The 22,724-nt window shown below is 40.2% G+C and overlaps 1 protein-coding gene across 5 annotated transcripts in view; it reads right to left on the bottom strand.

The window, feature by feature from the left end:
• The window catches only part of crppa (CDP-L-ribitol pyrophosphorylase A), a 95,391-nt gene that overhangs the window by 38,094 nt on the left and 34,573 nt on the right, over window positions 1–22,724 (bottom strand). For 4 of the 5 annotated variants that reach the window (XM_062537872.1, XM_062537876.1, XM_062537874.1 and 1 more), the window contains exons 5-9: window positions 22,342–22,387; window positions 14,198–14,295; window positions 9,055–9,126; window positions 5,368–5,457; window positions 1,451–1,582 (exon numbers count right to left, since the gene is read on the bottom strand). In XM_062537872.1, coding sequence (XP_062393856.1) covers window positions 1,451–1,582; window positions 5,368–5,457; window positions 9,055–9,126; window positions 14,198–14,295; window positions 22,342–22,387 — 438 coding nt within the window. The remainder of the gene's footprint in view (window positions 1–1,450; window positions 1,583–5,367; window positions 5,458–9,054; window positions 9,127–14,197; window positions 14,296–22,341; window positions 22,388–22,724) is intronic. The other variant, XM_062537873.1, reaches the window with a different exon arrangement.

Genomic DNA, 22,724 nt, shown 5'->3' with positions numbered 1-22,724 from the left:
CAACAGACTATGTGCTAGGTGGCGCTATAGAGTCCTTAAGCCACACCCTAGGCCAGAGCTCTGTCTCTGACTAGCAAAAGCAATAACACACATGCCCACCAAATTTGGTTCATTTTCATGAATGTTTGTGTCAACCACAACAGATAACGTGCTGCTAGGTGGCGCTATAGAGTCCCAAAGCCACACCTTAGGCCAGAGCTCTGTCTCTGACTAGCAGAAGCAATTCCACATGTAGCTGCCAAATTACATCCAATTCATAACCTTTTTTCTGCCTATAACACCAACTTCCTGTTTCTTAATAAAACGCCATAATTCAAACCTTCTCCATTTCAATATACTTCAAAAATTCAAAAATCTGGTCTCAATTCCTCTCGGGCAACCCCTCAAGATCATTTCAGTGCTGATATGACATGATTTCGATAAACCGTCTAGGAGAAGTGTTTCAAAATACGTGATGTGCAAAAATCATAATCATAATCATAACTCAAATTCTTCTAAGATTCACTATATAGTTTAAATGTAAAACTTGTTCAGATTCATACAACACACATGTCCGTGAATGTCTGTGTCAACCACAATAGATGGCGCGCTAGGTGGCGCTATAGAGTCCCTGAGCCACACCCTAGGCCAAAGCTCTGTCTCTGAGTTTCAAATGCAATTCTACAAATGGCTGCCAAATTCCAAGAGTTTTAGAGCATGCCAATGTGGTGAAAAAATGCCAAACAGGTAAGACGGAAAAAGAATAATAATACTCTGAGCAAAAACAATGGGGCCTTGCACCTACGGTGCAGCCGCTGCTACAGCGGCCGCACCTCGGTGCTCGGGCCCTAATAATAATAAATAATAGTCTAATATTCTATTATAATAATTGATAGGCCTATTTATTTGTTGTAAATGTTATAAATGTTTGAAAAGACACAGCTTATACATTTTATTTGGCTTGTTTTCACTTAATTATCCTATTTAGTGAAATATGATTTATGGTGCCCCAAACAGTCATGTTCCTCATCTTATCATAGGCAAACCCACCAGGCCTGTTGCAGTCAGTTTTGCCAGGTATTTTGCATTTATGCCATCCTTAGGATTGCATAAATTAGGATTCCTAAATTAATCAATTCTTGAGTTAGGATGGTTCTGTTATGGCCAAATTCCTATCTCAAGTTAGAAAATGTAGTTAGGAAACATGCTTCGGTAATACCAAAGATCCTAAATGCCATCCTAAACTGAGATACGATAGAGTTAGTAAGTTTCTGTAATGAGGCTCCAGGTCATAAGGACCCATCCTATCCTGGGTCTGAACAAATAAAAATGGTGTTTGGTGATTTTGATAAATTTTTGCATCCAACTAGGTTTTGGGTAATAGACATTTACAAGCCCATTAGTCATATAAAGTAGAATATAGCAATAAACAATATTTTACCCTCCATATATGTAATTATTCAGCACATACCTTACTGTAACGGACTCGGACACAAGATAGAAAAATGTTTCTTTTCTGAGCATTCTCTGCTAAAGTCATGATGACAGAGGCTTCATCATTTTCTTGGCTGAAGGAGGCTTGATCCAACACATTCAGGTGCACCTGTAAAAACACCAAAGGAGATACAATGGAGTAGCCTGACGAGCCAGACCCACATCAAGATGTAGGGACTGGAAACTCACCGTAATCAGGGCTCAATCGGAGGGGTGGGAAGAGTTCAGATGCAAAAGCCTCTAAATCATCCTCTTGTTTTCAAGTAGCAGGATGCGTAACCTTCCCTCTCCACGCAATAGGATAACGCTAACTGAATCATCTTCTTGTTTTCAAAGAGCAGGATGCGTTACCGTTGCAACTTCTGATCGCATGTCAGTCACCATTATGTTAAGCCCGTCCACCGACTTTATACACATGGCTACTAATTATTATTAAGGTGGCTAATGTTGGGATTGATTTCAGGTTGTCTGGCAGAGAATTCCATAATTTTGCCCCTTTCACAGAAAAGGCGGTTTGGGCAAAAATGTGCAACTAACCGAGTGGTTACTGGTCTTCAACAATCTTCTATAGCAAGTTTCGCAGCAAAATACAGCTTCTGTCATCTTTTATCAGGGATTTTCGAAATCCCAGAAGTACTTTTTCAGATACCTGACAACCGTGTGTGCCTAATATAACAACAGAAGTTGAATTTCGCTGTGAAACTTGCTATAGAAGATCGTTGAAGACCAGTAACCACTCGGTGAGTTGCACATTTAAAAAAATGAATGTTTAGGGGTGTTTTAGGGACAGAATAGACCATGCCTGTAGTGAGCAATGTTAAAGCCATACAGAGAACATTCTAAAGCAGCCAAACTGAAACAGGATTAATCGTCGAGATTTCGGTGTCGAACACTCGTTTGCATGCTAGGCTATACAGAAAACGGGCTTAAAGTGTAAAATGCCAAACTATTCCTTTAACCCTTATGTTGTCCTCAAAACGTACCGACATGCGTTGTCCTTGGGGTCAATTTAACCCCAGCTAAATAAACTCTCAAAAAATGACTATAATTCATATTGTTACCCAGTTTTTTTTTTGTGGTAGGTACTTAACAAGAGTGTAATAACAACCATCAAAAGCCTTACAAAACAATCCCACCCACCCACATCCCTTTGTGAACCCTGGAACCCTGGCTGGCAATATTGCCCATCCAGTGTCAACAGTCCAAAGGCTGACTTTTTGGACTTTTTCAGACCTTCCAAAATAACTTATGTAATGTAATATGTACTTGTATATTTAATAATTATAATAACTACATGTTCTCATACTATAACAAAAATAATATCCATAATGTGTCAAATATTCATTTATCTCATGTTTCATAAAAATGGGGTCAAATTGACCCCAAGAACACCAATGTGGTCCAAAATAAATAAAATTGCAAAATTTCTCTAAACCAGCTGTTTAGATACTCAGTTTCCTTTTAAAGTTTTGGTGAATTATTGGCACACCAATAATAATGCAGACAAAACAATGACTGCTGCCAAGTACAAACAAATGCTGGGAATACCATTTTTAGATACAGTGGGTTCAGCAAGTATTGGCACCAATGTTCCCTCTAAGCTGCGCGCGTGCGCGGATGCGCAGGCCAGTCGAAGTGGCCGCGCAACAGATTTTTCAGACCGCGCATATTTTTCAGACCGCACAAACTTTTTTTTTTTTTCAGGGGTTAAAAATGTGACTATCAAACGCGATGTAGCCTAGTTAACAAACATTTAAAAATACTGACATGTCTGACAACCAAGTCAGATGTAGACAACGTTACAAACAAAGTATTCGTAAGGCTGTTGGCGGGTACCATGACGAAAAGAAAGGCTGAGCAGGTGCTCCAGAAAAAGGTCTGCCTAACATTTAAAAATGAGTGGCTAGATGAAATAGTCCAAACTGACACAAAAGATGGTCCAGGTAGGATAAAACTTTCAGAGATATTTACATATTTGCTCGGAGGCAAATGCGAAAGGGGAGTTCGCTAGTGGTAAAACTTTGTCCGAGTGGAAGCTTGATTACCTAAAGCAGGGGTGCTACGGCCCGTCACGCACTTTAATGCAGCCCGCCGAGCATGCATTAGTTTATCATAGATTTTGCCCGATAGGTTATCATTGGCTGTTCGCTATTTTTCCCAGCAACAGCGTTGGTAAACGTTACAGCAAACTGCTTTACACTATTCTTAGAGAACGTTTGCAATGTCAATGTCAAAACAGCATGTTACATAGAGATTATACTCTTTATAATCTCCATTGCAATAGCTCTAATTTACGTTATGTTACTCATTTCATTGGGAACGCGTTTGAGCGTCCACAAAAGGGATCCAGCTGGCTTGTCATTGTTGATAACTGATATCTCCATTTTATAAGAAACGTTTAAAAGAAAAACGCAAAGAGTAATGCACTCCTGAGCATTATAATAGACTGTGAGAAGGCCATAGGCACAGCAGAGTGCGCCGGCAAGAGTCTTAAAGTGACAGTGCACCATTATAAATGAATTAAACAGCATCATATTAACCGTCTTTAACAAAATTACTTTCTCATTATTGTCATGTAAATTCTATATATATATATATTTATCTCCCTCAACAATGGAATTCTCTTCTCTGATTGGCTGATGGGGTGGCCATTAACTTCGTATAACCTGCTACCTTTGAAGTAGTTCCCGTATCACACTTGAATATTAATTCGCCAAACTCGTTGCGAAGTTTAAATGAACTGTCACGTTGCATCCAAGCTGAAATACAGACGTGCAGAACCATAGTAACATTGTAGCATATGACGGAGGTGGATTGTAGCTAGTTGGATGCCATGTAGGCTATAAAAGTAGCGATCTTTCAAACTTAAAGTTAATCAGAATCCTGGGATATGCCCGCTTGACAACGGGAGAGATAGAACTAACGACTGGCTTTTGGCCGTAGCAACCAGCCATTTAGAACTAACGACTGGCCTTTGGCCATAGCAACCATCCATTTTAGAACTAGTAACGGCAGTTTTGTCCTGCAAGTAGAAAGTTGATATGTGGCGGAAAGTAGTCCCACAGCCAAGACAGTTTTAGCGATGTTAACGGACGCAACGGTGGAATAAAACTATGTTCAAAATATACAGGTTATGAATACAAACGGGAGATAAGCGGGATAACGGCCTTCGAGGTCGACCGGTTCGATGGAAATAATGGCACGGCGGAGGTAACTCCGTCTCCGTGCTTCGCACGTCGCCGGAGTTCTAGACCTCCACCTAGCCATTATTTCCATCGAACCGGTCACCTCGTCGGCCGTTATCCCTTACATATATATATATATTTATATTATATGGGGGGGGGGGGGGGGGGGGGGGTGGTCATCTTTGGCAGGTCGCGTGGTTGCGAATTGCTCACAGCGGTAAAACCTGCGCTCAGAAAAAAAATGTTTTGCTCAGTGGTGAAAAAAATTAGAGGGAACATTGATTGGCACCCATGCTAAAGTTGACTAAAAAGAGGAATATAAAATCATCTTTTGAGAATTGATTGTAATGCCTTAATAAAAAAAAAAGAAGTAAAAATCAAACCGCTAAGGGCACAAATGTCCTTTGTGATTGAAGAATGTATCTTAAATAGATAAATGTTCTTCCTTAAATACAGGGGCATAAGTATTTGACCCCTATGTTAAATTCTCATAGGAGCAGGAGGATTTTTAATATGTTTTTATTTTTAAAGGCCAGCTATTTCATGGATCCAGGATATTATGCATTCTGATAAAGTTCCCTTGGTCTTTTGAATTAAAATAGCCCAACATCATCACATACCCTTCACATAATCATACTATCAAATGTTGTCATCGTGACAGGCCTAGTTGAGCATATGGTTTTGCTTCAATTGCTTCATATGTACCTACCCAAAGAATGACAAATGGATATAGACCATCCTTGGTTTCTTCACACATTTTCATAAATTCCCCAATCTCTACAGATTTAGGGCTGTTCACCTGTTGATAGCAAAAGAGAACTACATTTACAAAGTGGATTTGCAGTCACACATTGGCATACAGAAAATCACATTGAAATAAATGTTTTTGGGCTTGACCCAAATGTCACACAGTGATTAAACTTAAGATATACTTGTTTCAAATTAAAACATTCAAGTGCATTGGGCTGTAATCATATCAAAAAAATAACATAAAACATTTATATTTATGTTATGTTTATGTTTATGTTAATGATAGATTATTCAGGCCTTTACACCTAGATTAGTAATGAATACGCAAAGCTGAGTAGATAGAGGGATATCTGTGCCCATAACCAATACAATTAAACCAGTGGTTTAATGCAGTGCATGAATAAATGAACGAATGAATGAACAAATATGCGTCACAAGTCACAAATTTTGTCTTTGCGATTGCAAATTTTGTCTTTGCGCTTGCAAATAATGTCATTCGTGTGGATCATGGTGCATGCGAGTACAAATAATATTGAAACAAATCTCTCTCCATAATGAAGTAGTTCCAATTTGTTGGCCGTATCACACTTGAATATTAATTCGCCAAACTTGTTGTGAAGTTTAAATGCACTGTCACGTAAAATACAGACGTTCAGATCATAGTAACGTTTAGCATATGACAGAGGTGTCATTTAGCTAGTTAGGTGGCAGTAGGCTAAGAAAAAATAGCAATCTTTCAAAGTTAACGTTCATCAGAATCTTGGGATATGCCAGCTTGACAACGGGAGATTAGAACTAACGACTGGCTTTTGGCCATAGCAACCATCCATTTAGAACTAGTAACCGCAGTTTGAGAAATTAGCTGAAATGTGTCTGGGAAAAGTAGTTCTACAAACAATACAGTTCGAGCGATTAAAACATTTAAATTAGCACCGTAAACGAACACAACCCAAGTGGCAACAGTGGAATAAGCGGGATAATGGACTTCACTCCGTGCGGTTATTCAAAGTTAAAGGGATAGTTCGGGTTTGAAGACACGAAGTTATATGGGTTCCCTGTCAGCAACGTTGTGCATCAGCACTGACTTACCCCGCAACAGCGTCCTGTGAGCCGAGATCCAGCCGGTTTTTGATGCTGAAGAAAGTAGTCCGGCAAGTTTCTGGGTCACGAAAGTAAAGTGTTTTTCTTCTCAAAACCATATGCGTTCGTATTTGCACCACAAAAACGTTGTCCAGGAAAAATTTAAACCTCGTTATCACTTACTTATTTTTCGCGATTCCTATCACTGCGCGCTACTGACAGCTGGACAACGTTTTTGTGGTGCAAATATATCACTCTGTTCAACGCATATGGTTTTGAGAAGAAAAACACTTTACTTTCGTGACCCCAGAAACTTGCCGGACTACTTTCTTCAGCATCAAAAACGATCAAAAACCGGCTGGATCTCGGCTCACAGGACGCTGTCGGGGGGTAAGTCAGTGCTGATGCACAACGTTGCTGACAGGGAACCCATATAACTTTGTGTCTTAAAATCCGAACTATCCCTTTAATGCACTTTTCTAGACGGAACGTCCCTCCGCTTCGCGTCGGGCCGTATCACCGTCTAGAACGTGCATTAACTTTGAATAACCGCACGGCAGTGCAATCGTGGTTGACATACTACTGAAACGCTAATGTTAAAAAGTTGATTTTCACAAAAAGATTGTTTTCTCCATTTTTTTGTCAAAAACAGGTGTTTTTAGCAAAACTAACCCATGTTCCACTGACGATTACTAAAGAACGGTAAACGATAGAAACAAACCGTTTTTCCTGGTGAAAGAAGAGAGTCTACACTTTCATTTGGTAGCTTGTGTGTTTACATAGTCATAAAACTCACTGTTTGGTGGATCTTAGAAAAACAGTCAAAATGCTGTAAAACGTCTGGCAGTATGGAGCGCTCTGCACTGAAAATGGCTGGCAGCCAATGAGTTAACCTGGCTTATATTTGGGGACCGGCTTTTATTTGTCCGAATCGACCACCCCCCCGGCTATTATCAAAGGCCCGGCTACAAATAGAATTCCGCCCATAATTTGAGGATTTACAGTAATAGACTCTATGACTATGTATAGAGTTACATTATTTTATTTAAAAACTTTGACAACAGTCAGCTTACATTTCAAATCATAGCCTAGCCTACTTAGAATAAATAATAACATTTGTGAACTCTTTTATTTGCTGCCAGCATAAAAACAAGTGTAGGCTACCATCCATTGGATTGATCCAAAAAACGACAACTGGACAAGTGGCGCTTTGGATGTAATTATGTTTTTAAATGTAAGTTTGACTCAGGTACATTCACAAAAACGTTTCATTCACAAAACAATGGTTAACCTTAAGCTACGGTAAAGTTATCAATCGTTCAGCTACTTATTGTCTCTGCATTTTCTATTTTCCTAATTTCGTCGCCGGGACTGCTTCCTCATTTAGACATGAGACATTTTATTTTTCATTTTCCCCAAAAAGTGGGGTAGCCACTGGCCTTGTGACCTCATGAGCTAAACCATTAATGAGAGCAAAACAAACCTAAACGAAACAGCCAGATGCCTCTTCATAAGAAAACAAAGACAGTTTCATGAACAATAACACGTTTTATCGTGAGACTGCGTGTTGTTTGGAGCAGCGTATTGGTAGGCTATATTAAAAGTAGAAAAGATTTTCAGCTTGGTTCGGGATTTAATTCAATTTAGGATTGTTTTATTACAGTTCTGAATGCCGACGTTCCTAACCCTGATCACAAGTGCCATCTGGTGGTTGCTTGGGTCAATGCAGCTTCACAGGGGAAAAATAAATAAAATACTGTATGTGTGATTCACATGTGAAACCGGCCAATTGAAAGTGGCACCCACTGTAGAATTAGCTCGCTAACTAACCCGCTTGGGGAGGAAGTTGATGTATGGAGACTACAGCTCGTATAGTGCTGTACAGATGCCAGGGCTGGTATTTAATTTTTTACAGCTCTACCCCTGTCAAGAGTGCCTAGCCTGGCTCTCTCTCAAGAGTGTTTGCTCTTGTATAATTGTGCGTCCATGTTCTTCGAATGGGTGGAGTTAGGGCCAAAGTCAGAATAGCTTTTGGATATTCATTTACAAAATATTAGTTAAATGAATCTGATGATATCCACATGCCCAAACTACTGACCTGGTCTAGTGTCACCAGCTGACCAAATAGGAAATGTGACAGACATTGACAACACCTGGTCTGAAACTTTCCCAAATATTAGAGACTATGATAAGGCCGATACCGACATGCCTAATTCACATGTCTGACTACCCCGTCCCCCCAAACAGATAGGCTGGAAGCAGATGTTATCTGCATTGCACTACATATCACAAAATATATGTCATAAACAAATAACTTGGAAGCATATCATTGTACCCTACATATTTGTGGTGTAATGACACCTGGTGACTGCCATCAATGTAAAACATCACACCCGACAAGAGGTGAGCAAGTGCTTCCAATGTAGAAAACATGTCAAAAATGTCACAGATTGCGCACCACAGGTGCTCAGGCCCACCATCGCTGAATTGCATTGGATTGCAGTGGACACTGATGCATGACTATAGCCCAGTGTTAGAAAAGAGTAAAGAATATAGAAATACTCACAGAAAGTTTGATGAAATTCCTGTTGGTTGAGCGAGACATGCCTTGTTCTATGTTTGGTACTGCATCCACCCACTTTAAACACATAAATATGATGCAGTTAATTTACAGATTACATTATATTGCATTTAATATATAATTTACAGTTAACATCATATTGCAGTTAATATTTCAGGACAAACTAGGGCTGGGCGATATGGCTAAAAAATTATATTTCGATATTTTTTGTCCATTTCACGATATACGATATATATCTCAATATTTTAACATTTTCTCAAAAGAACTTCATGAATTCTCACTTTTACCCAGTGATGTTTTAAATCATGCCAGTATGATGCAGCAGGCTAGGATAAATCATACCAGTCCAAACCCTGGAAATTATATCCACATTAAAACATTCTTAGTGGTTTCTATTTTAAATTTGTATGTAAAAGCAGGGGTGAAGGTACTTTTGAATCTTGCCAGTAGTCTACTATGAATGTTTCTCATAGGGAAACGTGTGCATGCAGAAATTTCAACACACCCATGGTAGGCCTACATCAATTGGTTTATTTTAGCCTATTTGCAGAGCATGGCCTGTTATTTGGCTTTATCATTCTCTCTTCTTCTTTCCCTGCCTTCTTTGAAAGGCCCCTCTGCCTCACTTCTCTTTTTGCATGGCTTCATTGCTTTAGTAGACTTTCCAAATAAATTCAGCTGCTTTTAATGTCTCTGATATGTCGCCATATGAATGATGATGTCTACTACATCTGATAGAACGGTGGTGCGTGTTTCCTTAATTAGTCGTTCGGTTGTTCGTTGATAAATAAGAAGTTTGCGCTTTCGTTATGAGACAGTCAGATGCACTCATAGACAGTAGCCTAATCTGCCTCAATGCGCAAATCTCATACATTTAATTTAAAAATCAATCGGGAGGACGCATATAGACGAGCATAGAACAATAAATGCATGTGTGTAGAGTGAGATGTGCGCATTTGCGCTGTCGTTTTGAAACAGTCAGACGTGCACTTAGACAGTAGCCTAGTCCTTCTGCCTAATGCATGGGCATCGCTGTAACTTTAATTTGAAGATCTCTTGCTGTTTCGGTTCGTTTTTTGTTTCGTAGGCTATAACCAAATCAGAACTGCTTCAATCTATAAACCTAGCTCGTTGTTGACCAACACATGTCTGAAATGGCTGCATATATTGGATGGATTGAAGAAAATCAAGTACGTCTCAACCCTATGGAGTTTTATGATGATGAGGAATTTTCAAGGAGGTACCGATTCAACAAGGAATAAGATTAAATAAATAATAAAAAATAATAATGTACGCAATTAAACATGGCAGTGACCTGACCATCTTTTAACTAGGTTTAAAGTTTGATGCAGGTTAAAACATAATCCTTGTTGGTGTAACTCACCGGTTAAGGGGTTTTAACCAAAAAAAGCTTTAGAGTTAGAGTTTAATTGAGGGACAAAGAATTAAGCTTGAGCATGGATGCAGTAGCCTACCCGTTGAGAGGTCTGACTCTGGTAAGTGGCATAGATTCTGGGGCAGATGGAGATGATATGTTTTCACGCATGTTCCCAAGGTGGCTTGAAGACGTACATGTAGTCTATATATTATTTTACAAATAGAAGCCATCTTTTCTACCCTTAGTTTATATTTATGCAGCCTATAGAATGTTTTGAATTTTGGAAAAGGGGAAAAATGCCTCAGATGAAATAATTTGGTGTACCCCTGCAGCTCCATATACGTCTCTGTGAAATGTAATACAACAGTGCCACCAAGTGTCTAGATGCATTACGGTTACAGTTATGGTTATGGTTATGTTACTTAGCAGTTGCAGAGAATGTCTAATAGGGGGAGAACCGCCACTCTCTAAATACTTCCGCATGGTACTGCAAATAGAGGGCGATCACGAACGAGTGGAGAATGAATGGAGGTGAATGGAGTTTCTCCTAAAATCCACTTTTCTCAGGATATAATTTTTTTGTGTAGAAAGCGGAATATTGCATGCGAAAGGGGGGTCAAAGAAAATACACACGGCTGAGTATTAGATTTTTTTAAGTCCCTTAATGGTTCTAAAAAGCCTTTCAAACGTGTCAATGACGTCATTCATTAGCAGTATGCTAGTGTGTTATGGACAACAACGACCAAGCCTGTGAGAAACCAAAGGGCCATAAGTACTGTTCATTCAACTTTCGACCTTAATCCATATTGAGCTTGCAGAAACTAAAATCCGATCTTCGATTTTTCAATGACAATCAGTTGAAACAGACCAATTGAGCTGTCTAGCCCCATAGACGACGTAGCCGTGAAAGTATTAGACCTAACCGGGTATAAATATCCAGCCAACTCCAATCGTTAATAGTCATCTGGACGTGTTCATCCATCTTCAAGTCACAACTACAGTAGTCTAGATGGAAACAGGGGTCCACGCGCACCCCCCGGCTTTTTTTATGCCACCTGATTTTTTAGAATCCTTAAAGTGTCTATTTTCAGAATCTGCCAGGTACCAAGCTGAAATAATGTCCCAAAGGCTTCATTTTTAACCCTTTGTTGCACCCGACTGGAACCCGAAAAACCGAATAATTATATAGAAAGAGGCATAACATTTCAAGCAAACAACATACAGAGACAAATGAACACTACCTCCCAGAGGGAGGCAGTTGTCAATGCCTCAGTGATGTCTGTAGATCATGTCCACACGTAGCAAAACGATCTCCCCCTCCGTGAACTGGTTAGACGTGTATGGGGGAGGGGGAATGATCGGTTTCAAATAGGCTATGTTTGCAATGGATAGTGTGTTATGTATAGACCCCGAAGCCATTTGCTTTGAGAATAACGGCTGGCTGATGAAGTTAGTTAGCCTGATTACCATCGACTTTCAAAGGCTCTGCGAGACTTTAGTCTGACCAACAGCCTGTGCTAACACGGTTTCTCCAAGCGCTGGTTGACCCGCCTCCTTTAAGTGCCTCGATTTGCTACTGGTAGATGTCAGAAAGCGGTTTGCCAAGTTTAAACCAATAACAACACTCTTTCCTCTGCCTTGAACACCCCTCTACCCAGAGCCGTTGGAGATGCTCAAAGTTGATTGGTTCTCGACCAAAGGGGGCAGTTCCGCAGATTTCGAGAACTCAGAAATCCTTCTCAATGAGCAGTTGACCAGACCAGCAGCAAAAGCCTGAAGGCGTTACGTCACTGGGAGGGCGTGCCAGGCTAGAAGTTAGTGGCTGGCTAGTGGCTCAGCCAAAACCTAAATGTTGCTGCAGCCGCCAAAGTTTTCATGGCTGATGATGGCTTTAGTTGCCACTTCATGTCTACAGAACATGCAACTGAGTCCTGTGTAGCCTATCGTAGCAACGAGCACAATACTGATGTGGTGTATCCAGTGGGAATCGTTTATAGGCTATCGTATATTTTTCGTGTGTGTCTCTATGATATAATTATTTTTAGATGCAAAAAGTCTAACTGGCTTAGCCAAAGTTTGGCTTAGAAAATTATTGGCTGGCGAAATTATTTTTCGTTAATTTAGTTTGTTATTAAAAACCATTAACAAAAAATAATTGTTCGTCGACGTTGAAAAGTCAATATGAGCTACAATATTTCACTCCTGCCGAGTTGTGAACCCGGGCCTCCTGCGTAGCAGTTAAGGGAGTTATCGCTGCGCCACTTTTGATGACACTTTTGAGACGTTTTGAATACATCAGAACTGGAAATAGGATAGTTGTTTGACACGACGTAACTCAGTCAGTCCAGCAAATATGTAAGAAAATGCTTATACATTAGTCTGAGCTTTAAAAGATAGCCTACAAATAGAAGATAAGATATACAACTATGAATGTACGTAGGCATACGCGCCCTACGTACATAAATAGGCTACGACGAATTTCAGCTGAAAATATTTTTTACACATGTAGGCCTGCCTAATAAAACAACGTCGCAACATTTTCAAAACAAACTCGCATTTTACCACTGTAAATCCCTCCATAGACTATGCCATGTAAATGAAAAATAGTTATTAAAATAAATCACATATATAATACATATTGCACATATACAAACTATATGTTTTATGGTAAAATATTATTATCATGCCTGACTGAGAGGAAACCCTTGCGACATATGCTGTGAGAAAAGAGAATAGCAGCCTGGACAAACATGGCCGAACGCGAGACATCATAGTGTTGTCACATAAGTGAGCGCAAAATAGCTCTAAACTAGCTTGTACCAGTGTGCTTTTGATCATGTAAAAATTCTGGGTGACAACAAAGCACGCGTATGTTTTGCACTCCTCAACCCTGATTTATACATTTCGATGTTAATTACCTTTGCGAGAACTATTTTGATGTGATTTTGATTTGAATACTGCCTATTTAGCTAGGATGGCTGATTCGAGTAAGAAAACTGCGGCTTCTTCGAAAGCGACTCGTTCAGGACAACGCACAGATGTCGAAGCTATAGCAGAGTCGGTTCTGGAAAAGCAACGTGGCTACCTTGAAACTCGCTTTAACCAGCTTGAGGAAATGGGTAAAGACACTGAGGGAAAATTATGTGCTATCCAGACAGACCTAATGACATTGAGGGAGAGTATTGGGACTGTGAATGCGGAAATTGGGAAGATACGAACTAAGGTGAAGGACAACTCTACAGTGCTAAGCAGCCACGAGTCGATGCTAAACCAAATGCAACTCAAGCTAGCGGATATGGAAGATCGTAGCAGGAGGTGCAATGTACGCATTATGGGCTTAGCTGAAGGGATAGAAGGATCTAACGCTGTGCAATTTCTCACCAACTCTCTGCCAGAGTGGTTCCCCTCCCTGGGGGATTATCAAGGTGAAATCATGCGGGCACATCGCATTTATGGTGATAACAAGAACAGGAAAGGTCCTCGCACTATGATATTTAATGTCCTGCGTTTCACCACCTACCAGAGTATTCTTCGAGCAGCAAAGAAAAACCTGGTCACGGTAGATGGACGGAGGATTCGTTATTGCATTGTTGTTATTCGTATGTCGCCTGGGACACAAAGTGTCTGCCAAATCCTATAACCATAACTTATAACCATAACCAGTGCTTAAGAACTTGGATCAATACTATTATGTCTTTACAGGGGATGGGGCCTTGCCTCTTGAAATGATGTGCATTAAATACATCATACCATGCCTTCTGCCATGAGACCGTTCTTCATCCAGGTGGACAGATTCTGTGTTTCAGCGCATTCTCCTGTGATGATACAGGCAGACTGAGATACAGACTCTGAAAGGAAAGCATGAGTGTCAGTGTCAAAGAGGATAAATGTAAAGGAACAACAGCAAACCAATAACTCTATGTTTTTAATCAAAGCTATTAATTCATTCCCGGTCAACCAACCACTTTATTGACCATCTATATTGTTATTCAAGATAGAAATATCATTCAAAAACAATTTCAAAGTTTGTATCAATCCAATCCAATCCACTTTATTTATATAGCACAATTTAAACACACAGTTTCCAAAGTCCTGTACACCACAAAAATGAGGACCACAGTAGGATAAAAGTGATAAGAGTAAAAAGTAAAAGTAGGATAAAAGCAATCAAATAGCATAAAATAATAAAATAAGATAAAACAACATAACAAATAAAATTAAATAAGTAAAATCAAATTAGAATAGATAAATATATCGGCTTCCGGCGCCGACGAGAGTGGCATCCATTCTAAGTAGCTCCGTGTCGTATTGTGCTTTAAGGGGGGAATTCCCCCATGTGCGTAAGGGTGCTTAAGTCCAAAAAAACGCGCAACTACGCGCATTTCCCTCTAAGCGGATTCTGCCATCCACTTAAATCGCCCATTTACGCGTGGTAGAGAGTTGTGCGCTTTGGGTGGAGCAGCCCCAAAATCTGGGCGTTTCTTATATATACAACTCTTGCGCGCATTCTGCCATGGCTTAACACTAGAAGCGCCAAGCGCGGGTAATTTGACCGCTGACACGTATTACTAGAAGCGCCGTGTAGGTTTGACCTAGATATACCTAGAACTGCCGGCCTGCGGTCTTTTGACCGCAGTGATTACAAAAAAAAAATATATATTTTCACTCGATTAAATTCCAGGACCCTACGTTCACGACTTTTCCTAAATACGCGTGTTTTATCACCCAGAATTTTTACATGATCAAAAGCACACCGCACAAGCTAATTTAGAGCTATTTTGCGCTCACTTATGTGACAACACTATGTTCTCTAACTTTCGGCCATGTTTGTCCAGGCTGCTATTCTCTTTTCTCACAGCAGATGTCGCAAGGGTTTCCTGTCAGTCGGGCATGAGAATAATATTTTACCATAAAACATATAGTTTATATATGTGCAATATGTATTATATATATATGTGATTTATTTTAATAACTATTTTTCATTTACATGGCATAGTCTAAGGAGGCGATTTACAGTGGTAAAAGGCAAGTTTTGAAAACGTAGCGACGTTGTTCTATTAGGCAGGCCTACGTGTGTTTGTCGTAGGCTAGTCTATTTATGTACGTAGGGCGCGTATGCCTACGTACATTCATAGTTGTATATCTTATCTTCTATTTGTAGGCTATCTTTTAAAGCTCAGACTAATGTATAAGCATTTTCTTGCATAGGCTATTTGCCGGACTAAATGAGTTGCGTCACTTCAAATACCTATTTCCAATCGAAAGGAGTACAAAACGTTAAGTGGCGCAACGTTAACTCGCTCGACTAAGACGCAGGAGACCCAGGTTCAGAACTCGACACGAGCTAAATGGTGTAGGTTATATTGACTGAATTCACTAACCGATTTTCAAAGTCGACGAACAATTATTTTTTGTTAATGGTTTTTAATAACAAACTATCTGAAATAAACGGATGAATCACAATACTGTTTACCATTAACGAAAAATAATTTCGCCAGCCAATAATTTTCTGAGCAAAATTGAGCCGCCATCTGACAAGCCAGTTAGACTTTTTGCATCTAAAAATAATTATATCATAGAGACACAGGCGAAAAAGAAACGATAGCCTAGAAACTAGGCCTACATGAGATTTTCCCACTGGATACACCACATCAGTATTGTGCTCGTTGCTACGATACACAGGACTCACAGTGAGTTGACGACCAATTAAAATGACATGGGGGAAAGAAGCAATTTTGATCTCGCCTTACATACTTTCCTAATTCCTACGTGGGGTTACTCAGACTTTTGTTAAATCTTCAGGGCTCGGTTGCAAAAACACCAAAACCAAAGATTGATGATATTCACCAAATCTGGAACAGACGGATTTACAGCATTGAACGCGATAGGCTATTAGGCTACTGCGACTTCCACCGTTTCCTTTCCAGAGATTGCTGCGCTGTTCACAACGCATGCAGTCTACATTGAAGTGAAACGTGCAGAACGTTGTCCAAAACAATACAATAACATTGGCTGTGTCCGAAACGGGCTAAAACGCTGCCTTCTAAGATATCTTACAGGGGAGCGAGGCATCGTGTCACGTCCGAAACAAAAATGCTGCCTTCTAAGATACCTTCGTTTTGCCCAGTTTTGAAGGCAGCATAGATGTATCCTTCATGCTGCCTTCAACGTCCAAAAGTTCTATTTAACTATGATGTCAGTGAACGGTAAAATGCTTCCATTCACCTCTTTGTATTTAGCTTGCAAAAATCACGATAAGTCTGTTTACACGTCTAAAGCTTGTTATACTTCAAATTTCGACTCCTCTCCTACACAACACCATCCCCGGGGTCCTAAAAATACAATTGCATTGTCTTTGGGAGACATTACAATGTCCGTAAATAGCCTAATTGGTAGAGCCTGTATCATTCTCTGTAGGCTAGTCACTTTCAGACATAACTTGCAGTAGCCTATGAGGTTTGCCAAACGGAGGTCCGACTCTTCGGTTAATTAGGCTATCATTCCAGATTCTCTGTGTGTTTGAGTGAGGGGTGGTGCAGAATATGCGGCCGCTGTCACAGGGCTATTGTTTTTGTTTTACCACCGACAGCGCGCCCGTTTCGAATGTTGTTGCAACAATGCAGCATGTGTCCTGTTACATCCGCTGCATCGATGAAAGATTGGAGCGTGACATGCAGGCGTAACGTTTAATTGGAACTCAGCAGTGACGCTTGTTGTTCATTTAACATATTCTGAAGGAATTCACGTTCAAGATCTTTATTTACAAATTTGTTGCATGCAGTTCATAGTTCACAGAACTCGTTTTATGCACACCACTGCATTTGATTCTATTTTATAGGATGGCATATGCAGAAAGAATAGAATAAGGCTGAAAGGTGTATTGCTGAATAGCATATTAAGGTTGTGTAGCCAAGCTAGTGTGTTTTTGAAAAGTAAGTAAGTAAAGTAATTAGTAAAGTAACTAATTACTTTTGGAAAAAAGTAATCAGTAAAGTAACAGGATTACTTTCTTGGAAAAGTAATCAGTAACCAGTAACTAATTACTTTTCCCAAGTAACTTGACCAACACTGATCGTCACTGGGTCTTTCAGCAAGATAATGACCCTAAACATATGGCCAAGTCTACACAGAAATGGTTCACCAGACACCATATCAAGCTCCTACCATGGCCATCTCAGTTCCCAGAGCTCAACCCCATTGAAAACCTGTGGGGTGAGTTGAAGAGGAGAGTGCAGAGGAGAGAACCCAGGTCGTTGGATGATTTGGAGATTTTGTGCAAAGAGGAATGGTCGAAGATCCCTCTTTCTGTTTTCTCTAATCTTGTGAAACATTATAAAACAAGATTAGGTGCTGTTTTATTAGCAAAAGGGGGTTGTACAAAGCATTTACATCAGGGGTGCCAATAATTGTGGCACACATGATTTGATGTAAAATAATTATTTCTTAATGTGGGATTTTTTTTTCCTTCTAAATAAATGCACTTGTATTAAAGGTTGGATTTTACGCTTTTTTTCATTGCGGTCCTATATTATTTTGAAAAAAAAATAATTTATTAGAAGCTAAAGAACACATCTTAACTAGGGGTGCCAATAATTGTGGAGGGCGCTGTATACAATATACTTAGATGGTTAAATAAACTTATTTTATTACATGACCAATACATATGTGTATTTTGAAGTTGAATTTTAAATCAGGGAATGAAAGCATTCTACTCTTTAAAAATGATACTCGTTACTTCAACTTGCAGTTATGAGTAAATTGATCATAACTTTTGAACCAAAGGTGATAAATTGATTCTGTTTCTTTCACTGAAGAGAGCATAACATTGTTTATAATTCATACACTCTATTTACGATAGTTATTGGGTAAAACATTAGATGTATCTTGATAAATTGATGTTTTCGTGTTTTTTAAGATTGAATTTTGAAGGTATTGTTTAAAAACAATGTGTGTCACACTTAAACTTATTAACCATGATGTATACCATTTTAAAGGGCTAGCTCTTCTGATCACAATGATGGGTATATTATATCTCTGCCATGTAGCATATCCACACAATAAGCCTATTTGTATCACTGAGGCATCAAGTATGAAAAAACTGAATGTTTTGTGCCATCTGCAAAGGTCCAATAAATTTATCATAACATTTGAACAGAAGGTGACAGATTGATTCTGTTTTTTTCAGTGAATAGAGGACAAAATTGTGAATCTACTATACACACTAGGCTTTCCTCCACCTACAACAGAAATTGGGGGAAAAATGAGATTAATCTTGACTAACTGATATTTTCGTGGGGGTTGAATTTTGAAGATTTTTTTTCTGTATTATGTATTAATTATATTGTATACCATTGGAAAGCTCTATTTCTCCTGATTACAGTGGTGGGTATATTGTATCACTGCCATGTAGCATAATCACACAATACAGCTTTTTGTGCCATGAGGCCATTGAGTATGAAAAAATGGAATGTTCGGTGCAGTCTGCAAAGGGTTAAAACTGCAACCGCAAGGGGGCAACATAAGACCACCCTAATAACATGCGGGTTCGGCTCATGCCAGAAAACCACGGAAAAAAAACGAAGACAAGCTGGTGACGAGCAGAGAAAAGAGACATGACGCTCAGCATCTCAGATCGCAGTTGCAGTCCTCGAGTGTTTTACCTCACAGCTCTCTGATGCGACGTAACTCAGTCAGTCCAGCAGAGATGCCAGGGCAAAGTTTTGGTCAATGGAGAGGGAGAGGGAGAGAAATGCTTATTACCTTCTTTCAATGAAACAGCAGTGTCTGCTCAACTTACCACGGATATGCTTCATAAGTCACAAAAATGAATGCAATGTTTAGGACAGTTTGCCATGGATGTGCCTTTGTTTCCTAGCCAAAAATTAGGCTTGTTATTTTGAACATCTTTGAACATGCAGTTTAGATCGGCGCAGCACTTTAGGCCTACATAACACACTATCCATTGCACAATTATTTGAAACCTTCGCACAGGGAGGCATTCAACAGTTAAGCCTTCAAAACATTGCCCGTCTTAACAGCTTCATGAAGAGCAATTAGCATAGTTGTGTTGTGCGATCATTCCTCCTCCCCCATACACTCATCTAACCAGTTCACTTAAGGCCAACGCCCACCAGAAGCGTACGCAGCGCGCTGCGCCACGAAAAAAAATAGAATTCCATTGTTTTCAAAGGAGCATCGCCCACTGGAAACGTCTGCCGCGCAGCAGCCGCACAGAGATAGAAAACTATTCTAAAATCCTGCGCGGCAAGCCCAGACCGCCGAACACCGCTGAACGCTGCCTCTGGTGGGCGCTGGGCTTTACAGACATTACCTATGAGGACAACTGCCTCCTCCCCCCACTCTCTTCCCCCCGCATCTTTTAGTAGGTTAGGCCTACTGTATTAGTTGTTTGATTTGTGAGGCAGAGCAGTAGGCTGGCTGTTTAGGCAACTCGTGGAAGAATGCGCAATCATGTTTGATCGCATATGCGCGTTTCAGAATGTACATATAGCCTACCCTGACTTGACGTTTCATACCGCTTAATCTAGCTCACGTTCCGAATGATTAATTTGAAATGTTGCGTGGGAATGAGCATATGCTGTTGTGTGGTCGTGTCTTAAATGAGGGCATTTTTATCCGTGTTGCCTTTTTAGCGTGTGGCTTAAGGGGCACCAGTAGATGAAGATGTTGAAGTTGGTGCATTAAAATGAAAAGTTCGGGAATCGCTGCCTTAGACTATAGGCTATAGCCTTTCACCCTGAGCAGTGGCATAGACTTAATGTGTTGAAGTTTTTATTCTTGTACCATTTCATTCCATTTATTTTTGTACCAACTTTAAGTCTCCATCGGATTCGGAGACGCACAACGACGCTTAAAGACAGTACAGACGGCCGATGACCGGCGCAACACTTTAGGCCTACATAACACACTATCCATTGCAAACATAGCCTATTTGAAACCTTCGCACAGGGAGGCATTCAATAGTTAAGCTTACAAAAAATCGCCCGTCTTAACAGCTTCATGAAGAGCAATTAGCATAGTTGTCTAGTGCCCTTATTCCCCCTCCCCCAAACACTCGTCTAAATCATGGAGCATCCGTGGTTAGGTCTCAGTTAGCCTTGGACATCTTGTAAGTTTACTCCGTTTTTCTTGGCTGTTATCTTGACTTCAGATATGGCCACCAAAATATGACATATTTTCTACATTAAGAATTCTATGCTGCTTTTAACACATGACGTGTCTATAGCCATCTTTCAGAATTATGGAATACATAATGTGGCAATCATGCATAGTTAAAATGGCAGGTATGTTGGATTTTAAGGAAGAAGCCATAAATTCTGACACTATCTCTAAACAATGAGCCAAAAACTGTGGTGCATTTAGGTATGACGTTTCGACTGTATGACTAAATTCTGCATTTTCCTGGGCTTAATTCAGGTAATTTGCCCCCTATCGGCTGCCATTCTATCAAGGAGATCAAAACTTGTGAATGCTAGCATCTGTCAAGTCTCTTAACCCTGGAACCTACAAAAATTGCACAGCTCCAGAATGGCACACCAATATGTTTCATTGCTAGAAGGATTGCTATGTCTCCCAATACAATCTCAAGAGCATGGAGGAATTTCCAGGAGACAGGCTGTTCCTCTAGGAGAACTGGGCAGGTTAGGATAGAAGGTCTTTAACCCAGCAGTAGGATTAGTATCTGTTCTTTTGTGCGAGGAGGAACAGTAGGAGCCCTACCAGAGCCCTACAAAATGACAGTGAACTAATTGTGGCCAAAGGTGCTACTAAATGCTGACTTGAAGGTGGCAAATATTTCTGCAATCACTTATTTTGCATTATATTGTTAATTAGTTAACATTACTTTGTAGAATTTTGCTTTCACTTTAGTTTAAGAGGGGATTTTTGTAAATTAGTACTATGGCACTGCTATGCTCTTTAATGGGTAATGATTAGAAATATTGGGTTGATTGACTCTTTAATATCCCAACACACACACACACACACACACACACACACACACACACACACACTTAAAGAAATAGAGAGGCCAGACGCCAACCACTAAAGCTGGGCATACACTGTGCGATTTTTGGCTCATTTTGCCACTATTTTTGAGTCGTGCGACTATTTTGGGGATCGGGCCGAATTTTGGCTCAGTCGTGCGTCTCACATCGTGTAGTATACATGGGGTAACGACAAGCGATTACCACCTCACGACCACCTTCTGACCACCTCCCGATCGATCGATTCAACCTGTTTGAATTCCTGGTTGCCCCTCGTGCGTCTATCGCACTGTTGAAGCAGTGTTACGAGCCGATTTACCTCAACCTGTCACACTACACATGCCCGAACACAGACACGGACGACAAAACAAACGGTGTTGCCATAGTCTGCTTATTTTAAGTTATTTGGACTTGATTTTGTGTGAAGTTGCTGGTTGCACGCAGCTCCTACACGTAGCCTATACAGAGGGCATTTTGAACCTATGCAGCTGCGTCGACTCTACACTGTAACCGTAGGCTCCTCTATGACCCTCCCAGAAATGTAACAGGGCTTCAGGGAGGGGATGCTAACTTTTTGAGGTCATGTATTTTCAGAGACCTGCTGCTTATTTCTCCTCATGTGACCTGGCAACACTGAAAGCAAGTAGACAACACGGGGCCGCATGGCAGCACAGCTGATAAAGTTCCAGATAGAAGGGTCCGACGAGTTGGATATGGACGTACAGTGTGAGCAGTCAGATTGCATCCGAACATCGGATCGTGCAGTGTGAGAACAGGAAATCGTGAGCTGCTCCTGCGAATTCACTCGTACAGTATGAGCAGCAGCTGAATACTGCGATTGAAAAAATCGCAGTGTATGCCCAGCTTAACATGTTTCCATAAACATACCTTTAATGACAGCTTCTGCTGAGGTCAAGTCTCGTTGGTATGTAACCTAAAACAGAACATTAGGCTGTTAGTCTAGACACTTCCATGATCCCAGAAATATTTTCTTTCCATTGTTTTTTTTTCTCTTTTTTTTAACATTTATTTCATCTAATGACGTAGAAAACATGATGAATTCCATCCACATATCCTTGTACTATGTGCAACTATTATTAAGTATTATACAACAGTTAGGTCCAGTCGAACGATTTAGCAATATCTGATTGGACGAGACGCGTTCTATCAGTGGTGATATTAACCGATATCACCACTGGTGACTCTTGACAGCTAATAATCACTCTGCGACGGTTGATTCTTCGCTTTGATTTAACCAGAGACGGCATTCC

Source organism: Sardina pilchardus, chromosome 6 (assembly GCF_963854185.1).
Source record: "Sardina pilchardus chromosome 6, fSarPil1.1, whole genome shotgun sequence".
Classification (NCBI taxonomy): domain Eukaryota; kingdom Metazoa; phylum Chordata; class Actinopteri; order Clupeiformes; family Clupeidae; genus Sardina; species Sardina pilchardus.
Note: the sequence above shows the minus strand (reverse complement) of the source record. Positions and strands in the feature narration are given on the sequence as shown.